This window comes from Acanthochromis polyacanthus, chromosome 6, assembly GCF_021347895.1.
Source record: "Acanthochromis polyacanthus isolate Apoly-LR-REF ecotype Palm Island chromosome 6, KAUST_Apoly_ChrSc, whole genome shotgun sequence".
NCBI classification, from domain to species: domain Eukaryota; kingdom Metazoa; phylum Chordata; class Actinopteri; family Pomacentridae; genus Acanthochromis; species Acanthochromis polyacanthus.
In genome coordinates, this window is record NC_067118.1 from 14,918,964 (window position 1) to 14,935,274 (window position 16,311).

General features: G+C 38.2%; 1 protein-coding gene across 1 annotated transcript in view; it reads left to right on the plus strand.

The window, feature by feature from the left end:
* The window catches only part of plch2a (phospholipase C, eta 2a), a 204,280-nt gene that overhangs the window by 176,836 nt on the left and 11,133 nt on the right, over positions 1-16,311 (plus strand). Inside the window, exons 12-20 of the mRNA XM_051949439.1 lie at positions 920-1,018; positions 4,198-4,298; positions 4,936-5,024; positions 5,389-5,571; positions 5,783-5,890; positions 7,038-7,162; positions 7,427-7,511; positions 11,437-11,583; positions 15,559-15,638. Coding sequence (XP_051805399.1) covers positions 920-1,018; positions 4,198-4,298; positions 4,936-5,024; positions 5,389-5,571; positions 5,783-5,890; positions 7,038-7,162; positions 7,427-7,511; positions 11,437-11,583; positions 15,559-15,638 — 1,017 coding nt within the window. The remainder of the gene's footprint in view (positions 1-919; positions 1,019-4,197; positions 4,299-4,935; positions 5,025-5,388; positions 5,572-5,782; positions 5,891-7,037; positions 7,163-7,426; positions 7,512-11,436; positions 11,584-15,558; positions 15,639-16,311) is intronic.

The window sequence follows — 16,311 nt, forward strand, 5'->3', positions numbered from 1 at the left end:
CAGTTCTGCACATTGATAGTAAAATACCACAGCAGTACACACAGAGTGCACAAAAGGGAGACAAAATTGAGGGATGATGAATGAATGATGAAATGTGGTGTTACTAGCTTACGGTTTGGTACGTATGGTTAGTAGGCCAAAAATGTTTAGTTCAGCTTCAACTAAGCTGCATTTAGACTGGAGTGGCATTTTTAATCTTAGCTAAAGGAAATACAGTTTCAGTCAATTGCAGACAAATGTGTAAGGAAAGGACATCATTTCAGAATGTATTTTTTATGTTTATTGCTTTGCTGGTTTAGTGCAATAAGAAAGGGAAAAATCACTCTTGACCCTTTTAACTTTGACAAGTGATGGTAGCTACTCCATCCTCTAACTAAATGTACAGAAAATTCATTATTTGGATAAAATCATGTAATCCCCTGTGAAAAATGCAAACTGAAGGGTGTCTAGTTTTTTTGTTTTTCCTCACTGAGTTGGCCTGTCATCTGACTGATGCAATTTGTCATAACTCACATTCATTCTTTTCATTTTTGTCAGTGAAATCTGAATCAAATCCACTCTCCTTGTCTACTCTTTAATCATTTTCATTTGCATGGAAATAACTCTTTCAACCTGAAATAGAATCTTTGACATGCAATTAAAATCTTTGAGCTTCTTTATGCATCTGTTTTTGTGGCTGTCTCAGTGCCTCCTAAAATGTCCTTGATAATGTCATATTTTTGAGGGCTATTGTCAAATTTCTTGTTTGGTAATGTGAAGAAAAATGGTGATGTGTTCCTGTGAGAATGAGTTTAAATTCTAACATAAACAATTCATAGCAGTCAGTGATAGAAATGTAGCATTGACATAAACTCATGGAGATTGACTTTGGAAGAACTCATCTGTACTTTTTCTCCTTTCCACACATCTATGCTGTCAGGGTAAAAGTGAGGATGGGACTGACACAGCAGATGAGGCTAACCCCAGTAGCAACAAGCGCACTGGCCGCTCTTTCATGGGAAGCTTCTCTAAACGCAAGGTTGGCTTTTTTTTTTTTTTTTTCCCCCCTTTCTTTACTAATCTCCCGTAAGTTATGTGTCTACTCAAGACTCCAATTTCTGTGATGGGAACATTGACAAATGAATAAAAGTGTATAGCACTGACAAATTAGATCAGATTTCTTGAACGTGGCCTTACCATTGCATGCAATATGCCCAGGTGGTTAAAGCCTCCGCAATGCAAAGAAATAAGACAATTTTATCACTGGAAACAATGCCCCCCTCAAAACAAGAAAAAACAGCTTATTTCAATGAACTTTTACCTTGAAATAAGTGAAACATGGCTTGGTAAGATTTCTTGAAATAAGGTAAGAGGCTCTGTCTGCAAGAATAACATCATCGACTAATTGTTACAGTTTTAGTTGACCTTTGAGACCGTAGACATGACAAACGCGCTGCACATACTAGATTTCTTCGAATAAAACTGGTTGAGACCTTGGCGGAGACAAACAAATAGAAGCCCCTCTGCTAGTGAAAGAACAAGGGCAGATAAACTCTTGATGCTATATAAGGGTTCTGCTGGTTTAAGAATAATGTACAATTCATTATAAAACCCTTGCAAAGAAATGAAGGATGTTTTTCAGTAAACCACCATAAAGGCACATTAACTAAGGATCAACCAATCTTTGTTTTGGTCAAATATCCAATCCAATATTCAGCATTTTGCAGATTTCTGCTAAAATAAGATAATTTTAAGAAGCGCTTCCTGTCTCTGATGCAGTCGGCTCTTTATGCCTGTAGTCACCTCTATGTTTCAAGCAATATGCCCCCCACAGCACTCGCTGACTGGTTAGACATCAAGAGCAACAACCTATCAACAAAGTAAAGGCTGAAATTTCTCATTTATTTAGAAATATGTAAAGCAATAAATAAACCAAGATATGTCAACAAAGCTTTGTGTTAGATGAATGTTACTGAAAATAGCAGTTCTTCCAACTATTGGTTATCAGTCTCCTTGATTATTAATAACTGGTATTGATATTCATCCTGAAAAATGCCATAACACACATACAATAAAAGTGATCAAACATTCTGCTTGTACTGTAAGTGACTAGTTTTGCACAAATGTGATCTTGACATATGTGAGACAATTGACAGAAAGCCTTGCTTATTAATTAAGGATCAGAACAGTTCGAGACAGCTGTTGGCTGCTGTCACTTGGCTTTCTAAATATGCTGAGTAATTTACATGATAATCCATAGAGTGCTGGGCAGTCTCTTAATTATTTAAGTCATCACTAATATAATGTCCAAAAATTAATTGGATAATTTTTAAAACATAATAGATCGATTGGCATTGCCAACAGTAAAGTGCTGCCTTGATTTTAATGAGCATAATATGTACACACGTGGACAAAATTGTTGGTACCCCTCAGTTAAAGAAGGAAAAACCCACAATTCTCACTGAAATCACTTGAAACTCACAAAAGTAACAATAAATAAAAATTTATTGAAAATTAAATAATCAAAAACAGCCATCACTTTTGAATTGTTGATTAACATAATTATTTAAAAAAACAAACTAATGAAACAGGCCTGGACAAAAATGATGGTACCTCTATAAAAGATTGAAAACTATTTGACCAGAGTGACATGATTAACTCAGGTGTGTCATTTAATTGACATCACAGGTGTTTCCAAACTCATAATCAGTCAGTCTGCCTATTTAAAGGGAGACAAGTAGTCACCCTGCTGTTTGGTGAAAAGGTGTGTACCACACTGAACATGGACAACAGAAAGCGAAGGAGAGAATTGTCCCAGGACATCCGAAAAAAAATTATAGACAAACATCTTAAAGGTAAAGGCTATAAGACCATCTCTAAACAGCTTGAAGTTCCTGTGACAACAGTGGCTCATATTATTCAGAAGTTCAAGACCCACGGGATAGTAGCCAACCTCCCTGGACGTGGCCGCAAGAGGAAAATTGATGACAAATTGAAGAGACGGATCGTTGGAATTGTATCCAAAGAGCCCAGAGCAACCTCCAAAGAAATTAAAGGTGAACTCCAAGGCCAAGTTACATCAGTGTCAGATCGCACCATTCGTCGTTGTTTGAGCCAAAGTGGACTTCATGGGAGACGACCAAGGAGGACACCACTGCTGAAAAAAACTCATAAAAAAGCGAGACTGGAATTTGCAAAAATGCATGTTGACAAGCCACAAAGCTTCTGGGAGAATGTCCTTTGGACAGATGAGACCAAACTGGAGCTTTTTGGTAAGGCACATCAACTCTATGTTCGTAGACTCAAAAACCAAGCATACGAAGAAAAGAACACTGTCCCTACGGTGAAACATGGAGGAGGCTCAGTAATGTTTTGGGGCTGCTTTGCTGCATCTGGCACAGGGTGTCTTGAAAGTGTGCAAGGTACGATGAAATCTGAAGACTATCAAGGCATTCTGGAGAGAAATGTGCTGCCCAGTGTCAGAAAGCTTGGTCTCAGTCGCAGGTCATGGGTCTTCCAACAGGACAACGATCCAAAACACACAGCCAAAAACACCCAAGAATGGCTGAGAGAAAAGCGTTGGACTATTCTAAAGTGGCCTTCTATGAGCCCAGATCTGAATCCCATTGAACATATGTGGAAGGAGCTGAAACATGCCATTTGGAGAAGACACCCATCAAACCTGAGACAACTGGAGCTGTTTGCTCACGAGGAGTGGGCCAAAATACCTGTTGACAGCTGCAGAACGCTCATTGACAAATACAGAAATCGTTTAATTGCAGTGATTGCCTCAAAAGGTTGTGCAACAAAATATTAAGTTATGGGTACCATCATTTTTGTCCAGCCCTATTTCATTAGTTTGTTTTTTTAAATAATTATGTTAATCAACAATTCAAAAGTGATGGCTGATTTTGATTATTTAATTTTCAATAAATTTTTATTTATTGTTACTTTTGTGAGTTTCAAGTGATTTCAGTGAGAATTGTGGGTTTTTCCTTCTTTAACTGAGGGGTACCAACAATTTTGTCCACGTGTGTATGTCTCCAACTTAAGTGTGTACTTATTGAGAAGATATACTTGTTCAAAAGTGTACAGAATGCTCAGCCTTTTCTAGAATCCTGTTTTACAGCCACTAGTCATCTCTTGAGGTATGCTCCACATGAAGAAAACTTTTTAAACTATTCTATTACATCCCTAACTTTTTAACTCGTTCTGCAGAAAAAGACATCCAAGCTGAAGAAGACATCAAGCTTTGAAGACATAGATACAGACCAAGAGAGCACAAGCAGCGCCTCCCGTGCCCCACTGCACCACAGCAAGTACGCTCCACACACAGACACACCAGTTTAGTACAGGAATTTATACAGACACAAATGTGTTGTCTTCTCCTATCTATCCAATGTTAACATAGAGTTTTGATGCACATAATTTGTATTATCCATGTTGTCATAAGATTGTGATGAACAGATGCTCACATCTACATTTCAGATTTAAATTTCAACCAAACAAAAATGACAGTAATCTTAACTTAAAGCTTGGCTAAAAATCTGACATGCAATTTTTTGTAAGCGCTGTCACACAGATATAGTGTCTACCTAACCTAACTTTGTAAAATGCATTTTTAAAAAAAATAAAGTCTTATCCCTTTGTATTAGCCAAACCACATTTCAGACCAGAGAGAGACAGAGAGAGAGACAGAGAGAGAGACAGAGAGAGAGACAGAGAGAGAGACAGAGAGAGAGAGATGCGGTGGTCAGCTTTAATAATGTGACGCGCTGCTGCAGATATATCAGTGTATACACTGATCTTTATATGGTAGTCAGTCAGACTTAGAAAACATCTCTATAAAGCACTTTGATCAGCTCTTGTCCTGAAATGTGTTTGACAAGTAAATGTGACCTGATTTTGAAGCAAATGTTGGCACTTTGTAACCTTTGGCCATTGCTGACCTTACAGAAAGAAGAAGACCATGAAGCTGTCCAGGGCTCTGTCTGATCTGGTCAAATACACACGGTCCGTAGGTCTCTATGATATTGAGGCACAAGGTGAGCAGTTCTGTTCACTCTATATAGCAGTTAGTTTTACTGACTCAAACAATTGAGCGCTGCTACATATTAGCAGTGGTGCAGAATCTAGGTTGCTAACATTTAACTGAGAGTGATCCTTTGATTTGAATGTGTAGACTGCCTTTAATTCCTTTAGATAGTTTTTGTTCAAGTTTCCAAAATCGTTATGTCAGAATTAAAATCTCAGTCAGATTCTTTTACATGTGTACTGATCCCTGCAAACAGTTCATTACTAGTATAAAGTTAGATGATTTTAATTATGCTGAACCCAACTTAAAATACTGAATCGAAGTACATGAGCCTGATATAAAAAACAAAGATATTTTTGTGTTTTCTGTGGCAGCCAACTGCAGCTGGCAGGTGTCATCACTGAGTGAGACTAAAGCCCATCAGGTGATGCAACAGAAAGCTACATCCTTCATTCACTTTAATCAGCGACAGCTCTCCCGCATCTACCCTTCATCTTACCGCGTGGACTCCTCTAACTTCAACCCTCAGCCCTTCTGGAACGCCGGGTGTCAACTTGGTAAGAGTCTATCCTAACCTATTGTGTGTATCATGAGTGCTCTATATAAAATGACGAGACATTCAGAATGTTAACTGATCAGGGCCTTTTCCAGTTTGTCAAGAGTTCTGCCAGTCTGCTGCTTTCAGTGGAGCTGTCACTGTTTGATCTTCTCGCACTGGCTGTACATCCAGCCTGCTCATAGTAATAAAGTGAAATGTTTTGATTTCAGTTGCACTCAACTACCAGTCTGAGGGCCGCGTCCTGCAGCTCAACAGAGCCAAATTCTACAGCAACGGCAACTGTGGCTACATCGTCAAGCCTGCCTGCATGTGTGAAGGTTTGCATAAAAATAGAACCATTTACATTGTTTTATGGTGGTGCCTAAAAGTTATTGAACACTTTGAAATTGAATTTTACAATTATTTTTGCACACATATGATTTAAAAAAAAGTTAGATTTTTACAGAAGTTCTAAATTTATATCGAGAGAACACAATTAAACAAATGAGAGAAATATTACATTTGGTCATTTTTTTTTCAGGAAAAATGTATCGTGAGAATAATATTGCAACATTATCTCCAGGTACATTCAGTTCATAGTTTCATTCAAGATCACTGTTATCCTCCTCAGGAGTGAATAACTGAAAAAAATTGCCTGAAGAGTGAGATGTGAAATAGTCTGCTGGGTTACAAAAGAATCCAGGTTAACTTCTAAACAACTAAAGGCCTTTCTAATGACTTATGTTAATGTTCATGACTCCATCATCAGGAGATATGGTTTGCAATGGTTTGCCTGCAGGACTTCAAGGAAGATTACTTTCAATCTGTAGTTTACTAAAGAGTATGTAGACAAACTATAAGACTAATAGAAAAGGCTTTGTGGGTTTAAACTACAACAAAATTGAAACAAAAAATGCATTTTGCATAAAACCCTTATCCCATCCATGAAAAATGGTGATGGTTGTATCTTGGGCCTCTTTTCTTACATCTAGGCCAGGATGTGTTTTCATCTGTGCTGCAACACTGAATTCTGAATTATTGCAGCTGAAGGATAATGTCAGGACATCTGCCTGTAAACTGAATGTTAAGAGAAAGTGATTCATGCAGCCAGACAACACGAAGCACAAAAGTTGTACTATGAAATAATATCTAAAGATGAATAAAGTTCCAATTTTGCAAAATCAGGTTTATTGAATAATCCAATACAAATGTTGTGAAAGGAGCTCATATAAGCTATTCAGGTGACCTCTCAGTGTTTAAGCTCATCTGTACAGAGCAATGAGTTAAAATTCCTCCATGCTGATGGGCAGAATGGATCAACAGTTACTAGAAATGTTCAGTACCAATTATTGCTGCACAAAAGAGTCACTTCTAAAAGACCTTTGGCCTTGCAGATGTGATTCCAATGACTGTGAGTTATCTTAGTAATTTACATTTAGTGAAAGATTATAAATGCATACTGTGCTTTCTGTCTACCCATTGCAGGTGCCTTTAACCCCAACATGGAAGACCCGCTGCCTGGTCAGATGAGGAAACAGCTGGTATTAAAGATCATCAGTGGACAACAGCTGCCCAAGCCTAAAGACTCTATGCTGGGAGACAGAGGAGAGGTAAATTTGAGCAAGCAGGAAAAAGCATGGAATATAAAGGAGATCTTTTTAAAGAAAAAGTTATTTTAAAAATGTCCTGTGGTGTCCCTGAAGTTAGTGTCAGTGGGAGCCATAGACTACACATTACAAAAGTAAAACATTTGTTTGTGTGAAATTAGAAAGAAGTGAGTTTACCAGACCTCTGTGGTGGCAAGCTAAATCAGCGGCTGCTACCATTGTTGATATGAAGCAATACCGTACTTCTGTGTCCCCTTTATCTGTCAGATCATTGATCCCTTCGTGGAGGTGGAGATCATTGGCCTCCCAGTGGACTGTTGCAAGGAGCAGACCAGAGTGGTGGATGATAATGGTGAGCTGATAAAGAAGTTCATCTATCTTCAAAAACTTACCAATTTCAAAATGATAATTAATGAAGCCTGAGATAGTTAGAACACCAGAACACTATGTTTCAGTTGAGTAAAGGTGGATTCAAATATTTTTTTCTAGTGGGCGAAAGTGTTTTACGCTAATCAAAAAAAGAGTAAACTGTTTGTGATGCCTGATATTTCCAGATGAGTCTGATATAAGCAGGGTTGTTTCTCTTGGGCTTCCTCCCCCAAATAACTTAAAACTGTAGTACTTCTCAACAATTGCATTTTTTCTGTATTATACAATATATAATTTGTTCTTGGGTAAATTTAGGAACTAACATGTATGTATGTATGTATGTACAGTACTGTGCAAATGTGGAAAAAATGCTGTACATTGAGAATGCTTGTGAATGATTTTTTTTCATCAGTTGCATCAGCAAAATGCAGTCAATGAAAAGAGAGAAATCTAAATCAAATCCACATTTGGTTTGTCTACCTTTTGCTGTCAAAACAGCCGCAATTCTTCCAGGCACACTTGCACACAGTTTTTGAAGGTACTCAACTGCTCGGTTGTTCCAAACATCTTCAGGGAATAGCCAGAGATCTTCTGTGAAAGTAGGCTTCCTCAAATCCTTCTGTCTCTTCATCAAATTCCAGACAGACTAGATGATGTTTCCTTACCATCACATCCCAGACTTCTTGTTTAACTTTACGCTGAAGATAATTCTGAATGACATGCATGTTTAGGATTGTTGTCCTGCTGCAGAATACATTTGGGACTGGTCAGATGGCTCCCTGATGGTATTCCACGATGGACAAGTTTTTATTTCTCAGCATTGAGGAAACCATCAATCTTGACTAAATCCCCAACTCCATTTGCAGAAGTGCAGTCCCAGACTCTCAAAGAGCCTCCACCATGCTTCACTGTTGCCTGCTGACACTCATTATTGTACCATTCCCCAGCCCTTCACCAAACAAACTGCTGTCTGCTACAGCCAGATGTTTTAAATTTTGAGTCATCTGTCCAGAGCACCTGCTCTCATTTTTCTGCACCCCGGTTCCTATGTTTCGGGACATAATTGAGTCGCTTAGCCTTGTTAACATGTTGAAGGTATGACTTTTAGGCTGCAATTCTTCCATCAAGACCACTTCTGGCCAGATTGCTCCGGACATCGTATGGGTGTACCTGGGTCTCACTTACTTCTGCCAGTTCTGAGCTGATGGCACTGCTGGACATCTTCTGATTTTGAAGAGAAATAAACTTGACATGTTTTTCATCTGCTGCACTGAGTTTCCTTGGTTGACCACAGGTTGCCAGTTTCTTTGTACTTCTTCAAAAGAGCTTGAACAGCACATCTTGAAACCCCAGTCTGCTTTGAAATCTTTGCCAGGGAGAGACTTTGCTCATGCAGTATAACTACCTGTAAAGTATGATGATCTGTGACATGAAACTGTCTTCCTCAGCCGCACCTACCTAAGCAAATAGGTAAGAACCTGCTATTGGATAATTACTGCGGTGATGAATATGTTCCAGCTGGGAAGAATTTATTTAACCCTAGCTGATGCAGTAAGTAGCTTCTCATTTTTTAAACATCCATGTCAGAAGACCTATCCTGTGGTCATGGGAAGGATGTTTATCTGTTTCAGAAGGGGGTCATTCTGTATGAAATCAACCAATTTTAAGAAAACTTCCCACCTGACCCTCTCAGATTTTGCTAAGTTTTTACATACATTTAGTACATTATATATGATGGGAAAATCCAAAATTTGAATGCTTTATTGTCATTAGTTTCAAAGTTATGACCATTTGAAGTAGGTAGGGGGTACCCTATTATTGCAGCCAAAATTAAGACTTGAAATTTTTGACCATTTTTAGTCTTGCATAACTTCTGAACAACAAAAGATAGAGACCAAAAATATCTGTCCGACCTTCGGATTCAAAATCAAAATCAAATTTAGGGAAATTCCTGTGATTTCACATGATGTCTTTTATTTTTTGATACCACCTATCCCACATGCTGATATTGACCTTTGAATCTGAAGGTCGGACAGATATTTTTGATTTTTAGCTGTTCATATTTCATGCATTACATACCATAGCACTTTCATTTTATACATATCCAATCCTTAGATAGCCAAATTATGCCACATAAAATTTCTAATGGATATGATGATTAGTTTTTGTGTAATGGGTGGCCAAATGTAGCAGTTTAGACGTTTGTGATGGATAAAATCGCAACTGTCATTCTCTGTAACATGCAATTATAAATATAAAGTAAATATTTTCACATTTCTGAGAACTATAGGTCACTGTGAAATGATTCTGAAAATTTCAGCTCTCTATCTTTTGTTGTTCAGAAGTTATGCAAGTCTGAAAATTGTCAAAAATTTCAATTCTTAATTTTGGCTGCAATAATAGGGTACCCCCTACCTACTTCAAATAGCCATAACTTTGAAACTAATGACAATAAAGCATTCAAATTTTGGATTTTCTCATCATATATAATGTACCAAATGTATGTAAAAACTTAGCAAAATCTGAGGGACCACTGGTTGAAATGATATGGAATGACCCAAGGGTTACATTTTTGGCCTGCATCAAGCAAAGAAAACAACTAAGGAGATTTCTCAAAGTATTACAATTGAGTTAAGAACCGTCCAATGTATTATGTAATCTGAAAGATAGCAGTGAACCATCATCTTTGAAGAACAAATGTGATTGGAACAAACTCTTGGATGATCGTGATCAGAGACCACTTAAACATTTGGTGAAATAATATAAGAAATCACAGTTGTACTCACGACAATGTTTAGTAGAGAAAGTAAGAGCATTTCCACTTGCTCAATAGGAAGGAAACTCCAGGGATCGGGTCTAAACAGCTGTGCAGCCTTAAGAAAATCACAGTTCAGCAAGACTAATCAGGAGAAAAGGCTTCAGTTTGCTATGGAACATAAAGATTGGACTCTGAAGCAATGGAAGAAGGTCATATGATCGAATGAGTACAGATTTACCCTGTTTCAAAGTGATCATGCCTCAGGATAAGAAGAGAGGTGGATGAAGTGATGTACTCATCATGCCTAGTGCCAACAAGCCTGTAAGGGTTAAGGTTATGATCTGGGGCTGGACAGTTTCAGCAACGTTATATTCCCAAAGAATGAGGTCAGCTGAATCTACTGAATATACTGAATGACCAGGTCTTTCCATCAATGAAGTTTTCCTTCCCTGCTGGCATGGACATATTCCAAGATGATGATGTCAGGATTCATTGGGCTCGCATTGTGAATGAGTGGTTCAGGGAGCATGATGTGCTGGAGAAGACTTTGGGCAGCGGTCCAACTCTCCCATCATCAATATAAGATCTTGGCAAAAATGCCCATTTTGCTGTGGAAACTCATGGTTCTTAATACTTTTCTATGAACTGAGTTACACATGATGTCCACTTGTTTGCATGAGAAGAGCTGTGAATTGTAGTGGTTTGCCTCTGACATATGTATGTCATGACACAAACAATTCATTGGTTGAATATAACTCTCTACCTGTATGTATGTGTGTGTGTGTGTGTGTGTTTTTTACCTTCCTGTATGGGTTCTGATCTATAAATGATGAGCTCAGCTTGAGGAGATGTGCATCGACAGCACCTTACAGTCCACTGTCTCTCTTGCACTCGCACACACAAACACTGAATAATTGATGAATGCTGAGCTCAGTATCTGACTTTCCCTGGCCATCCACTCTCTTCATCCTCTGTCTGTGTTGCTCTTTAGGTCCTCTCTATTTATCTGCCTAACTTTTTTACTTGTCACACTCTTATGCATTCTCAGTTAATATTTCTTTCCTATCTTTTTGTTCTCTCTTTGCACTCTGCTCCTCGCCCACCTCCCCTCCTCCACCTCTTGTGCCACCTCTCTTTGGATGCTCTGTAGGGTTCAACCCAATGTGGGAGGAGACTCTGGTGTTCACAGTCTACATGCCAGAGCTGGCCCTGGTGCGTTTCCTTGTGTGGGATCATGACCCTATCGGCCAGGACTTCATCGGCCAGCGCACCATTGCCTTCAACAGCATGATGCCAGGTAAGCCTCAGTGAATCACCTGCTTTTAGACGGAAGTCACACCCTTGTCATGTTTCTGTGATGACTTCTAAAAGCTTTGTTGTTGCATCTTGTTTCTTGTCATCTGGTGATATAGTATCCTGAAGGCATGGAAATTGAATTTGCTGTAGATAGAGAAAATAAGGCGATGTGGAGAAAGTTCATTAACTCAGGCATGTAGTGCTGTTCTCTTTCTCAAATATGACTAACATGATGCATACATTTATCTTAAATGGATCAAGATCAGAATATCAGAAAGTCTTTTAGAAAGATTCTCAGAACATTTTTAAGGACTAGTTCAATATTTTGAAAAATAGACTAATTTGCATGTGGGTTAAGTCCAGAAATGGAGTAAAGATGCGGCAGCCTGATTTCATTTAAAAATTGAAAATGTGGGAAAGCAGCTAGCCTGACTGTGACCTAAGTTAAAAAAAAAAAAAAGCCCGCCGATGCTTTCACAGCCAATTTATTTACGTTATATCTCAGTTGATTAGTCCTTACTAAATATAGGCAAACTATGAGGATCAAGTTACATTCATTTTATTGCACTCTGTGCAGCTTTGTTTTATAGGTTAGCAAAGCTATTGGCTCCAAGTTATACTTGCAGACATCCAATATAGTCATTAATTTAACCACTAAAAACACATCTATGTGTGTCAAAGTTATGTATTTATAATGTATTTATTTGTTCATTTATTTATGACAATGATCCCTTCCTGCCTTGAAATGGTTTAGATGCCTACACTGTTGCTTCCTTTAAAATATACAGATCAAGTCACGACCTCTCTCTCTACTCACCCTACTGAAGTTTAAACACGCCAGCTAACCTATGACTCTGTTCAACAACTGTGAAAATTCTTGAATCAGAAGCAAGCTGTAGTTTTGGGGTAATTACATGTTCAGACCAGAAACTGATTCTGAAGAAAAATTATGATACATAAAGCCAGCCCTGCAAGTTGAAAGGATTGTTTCCTTCGGTCTGTCACCTATGAAACCCTAGACGTCTTAATCTGTGTTTTTTTAGACTGTTATCAATACAAAGCAGCTTCAAAGTTGAAGTGCTCAGCCATGGCACTGACTGCTTTTTTCAGTTTTTTTCTCATGATGTGTCCTCTAACATATGAAACTACCATATCACCATATTAACAAGGTAAAAAAAAAAAAAGAACTATTGCCAAAGGAGGTCTTTCAAAACTCACATTTGGGTCAAAAACTGATGCAGGTTTGTGAAAATCAACAGCTTATCCGTTTGCTCAGCAGTTTTATAGCATCTCCAACTTTTGCAAAAACTACTACATACTTATCTGTAAAAAAAAAAAAAAAAGCAACCAAAACCTCTGTTTGTCAAACACAGCAAATAAAATAGCATACATCTGTCTTTATTTGTAGTTCTGTTTCCCTGAACTCAAAGCATTACCTATATGACTATCGATATATGACTGATGATTGATTGGACAAATTGTTACTTAAAAAATATGCTCTTTACAAACAACAATTCGTTCAGTCAATACACACTGCAATTTTCACACCAACACTATAAGGATACCGACTGCTTTTATTATATAGTAAACTTGTTCAAGGTTCTGTATAGCCTCTCGAGAGATTTGTATTTGATTATTATTTGCATTCACGGCAAAGTTGTTAGTCACTTCAGCGTTTTACAGCTACAAGACAAGAGTACATTGAATGTTAAAATTGCATGATTGGAAATGGAAAGCTGAATGTCATCTGCGTAGAAGTAAAAATGTATGCTGAAACAACAAATCTGACTGTCCAACAGAATCATACAGAATAATCCTGGTTGAAGTGCCCAACCTTTAGATACAGCATACCCTTCAATAATATGATGGCCTATATTGATCCTCAGTGCCAGTGACCCCCTAATTAACTTATTCAGCTGTCAGGGAATCACCGGACCAGCTCTCCATCCTACAGGTCAGGTTGTACCACCCCCTGAGATCTAGCTCAGAGGGATGCTGCAGAACTGTTAAGCTTGTAAACGAGGAAAATTCGCGTAGCTTTCTCACTGCCTACATCCAGACGCCTAACCCTGCTTCCTCTGATAATTAATTTAACCGAGTAGCCACTTCGGTATAGTTAAATTTAATCACCAGTCATGCCTGTTAACGGCAGCTTTTCCTCTTATGGATCTTGCACTTGGTAAGTTGCTAGGTTCAATTCAGAGGTTATGGACATTTAGACAACCCCTAGGTTATGTTTATACCAGGCCAACCTGGCCCCTGTGATTAGGTAACCTTTCAGAACCTCTACTGTTGTTATGCACGCAATAATCTGACTTTTTACATCCAGAGCTAGATGTATAAGTATTCATTCAGGGATAAAAATAGCACCTGCAATTTGCTGTCTTTAATTGCAGAATAATGCTTTATTAAAATATATCTCAGCGGGGCAAAAGCATCAGCCAATAAATCATCAGACAAATAATCAAGCATTAGATAATATTCAAATCACTCATCATAATTCCTAACTGGTATCATGCTTTCATAAAAGAAGAGTAATAATCACCCAAAATATGTAATTTGGAGGGGGAGAGCAGTCAGGGTGTGGCCACACCCGGCCGCTCACCTGAGACCCGACAGAAACCCAGGGGGGAAGCTGGAGAGAGTGTTAGTCCAGATTTAGATCTGCAAGTATCCAATTTTGTCACTTGGCCAATAAACTTTGTTGTAATCCACTCTGGTGTAATTCCTTTGGAAATAATAAATTCCACTAATACTCCATCAGTCAGTGTTATATCCAGATCACAGTTCTGTAATCCTCCTACAATGCAGAAAGAGCAGTTCCTCTAATCCATAATTCCATCACAACAGTTATTCCTTGCAGACCAAGTTAATCCACTCATCCAAAGTTACGTGGAAATCCTCCCTTGTGCTCAGAACTCCTGTCTGGATTGCAGCAAGTGGCTACCCCGCAACGACTCCCAACTTGCGTCTCGTTCAGGTGTAATTTATAGTGAACTGAACCTTTTGCGTATGCAATGACTCCTCCTTCCCCCTCCCAACTCGCACACGTGTACCATGCACCGACCGCATGACACCTCCACTTTTAAGGAACTGGAACAATCTATCTTGGACTGTCTAGACAGCCCGTCTCCCATTTTCCAGACTTATAAAAATCCCCAATCTATTTTGAGTTTAATCTTTACGGTGAATCATTTGACCCTAGTTCACTTTGCTCGTGACTTCTCACCTCATTACAAAGTTAAAACCCTCTTATTTTAACAGTTATCAAAACTCTTTCTGAAACCTATCAAACCAGTAAAAAGGACACATTTAAAGAAACAACCAACTTATAAAAATGTATAAAGAAAAGACATTTTCCCAAAAAATAATCAACCCTTCATTCTTTCTAAATGAGGCACTCTTCTGATTTCTACACTGTTTCAACATTAAGGAATGTAAGAATAGACACTTGGTTAGTTCAAACACATTCATTAGGTTATGGCATAATTTGATACTAAATCACAGATTATAGTATCACTTTACCATTCAAATCAAATGCTTAACGGGAAAGACATGACACTGCGACCTAGTGACAACTTCATTTAGCAAAAATAAAAGGATATTTGATGGGAAAAACTGTTTATGATACCACTTCATACATCAAAATGAAGGAACTGACTACACTCTTTGACTTAATCACCACCTTATTTAGCTGTTGTTCTGTCAGAGTCTCACCTTTGTGGCTGATTCTGGGATCTCATATCGCCATGCTTCACAACACCTATTATCTGGTGATGTATGATAGACAGGATGTACACTACTCAAGGTCTATATTATAGACTCCCTTAGATTCAATTTTGAATGATGGAGTTACCATCCATATGTGCTGCTTAAGATGGTGTCTGTGCTTAAAGTAGAATGCAACTACAACAAATAATAAGTTTGTTTCACACAATATTAATTGTGGCTGTCTCTGTGATGTGCTTTTATTTAGGTTATCGCCATGTGTACTTGGAAGGTATGGAGGAAGCTTCCATCTTTGTTCATGTGGCTGTGAATGACATCACTGGTAAGGTAGGTACCTCTGACGAAGCCAGCAGAAAATGTATGAAAAACTGTTTCCTTTGCTGTACAATTGTAATTTTCGGACAGCTTTACACATTTGCAACTATGAAATTTTTTTGCATATCTCAAGAGACTTTACAATATACTCTGATGGATATTAGGTTTTTGATACCATGTTTACATTGTATGTATATTTATGCCTGTTTTTGAACTTGAGAGGTCAAGCCATTATTGTTTACAAAATAAAAAACCATCTTTGGACCACCAGGATTGACAGTGATAATTTACCAAATAATTCCTCCACTACTTTCTCTTTCAATTTTGATACTTATATTGTTTTAGTACCAATACCAGTATGTCCATGATTGCTAAGAGTATGTGGCATCGTCGTCAATATACGGCCGTTTACTATTAGTTCTGTGTTTTCAGGTTTTCTGCCCTTCAATTCAGCTGAGGGAAAATCTTAAAGGTCCTGCCTGTAGTGGCATTGTAGACTAATAGTTTCCTTCTAACTTTTTATAAGTAGTTTGGATTTGGTCCTTTTCAGTTCAACATTATTTTGCCCCCATGTACAAAGCCAATTCCATAAGGAAATATGTTTTTCACTTCGTGGAAGATCTTGACTGGCCTGAACACAGCCCCAACTTCCACACCATTCAACACCTTTGGAAAAAACTGGAAT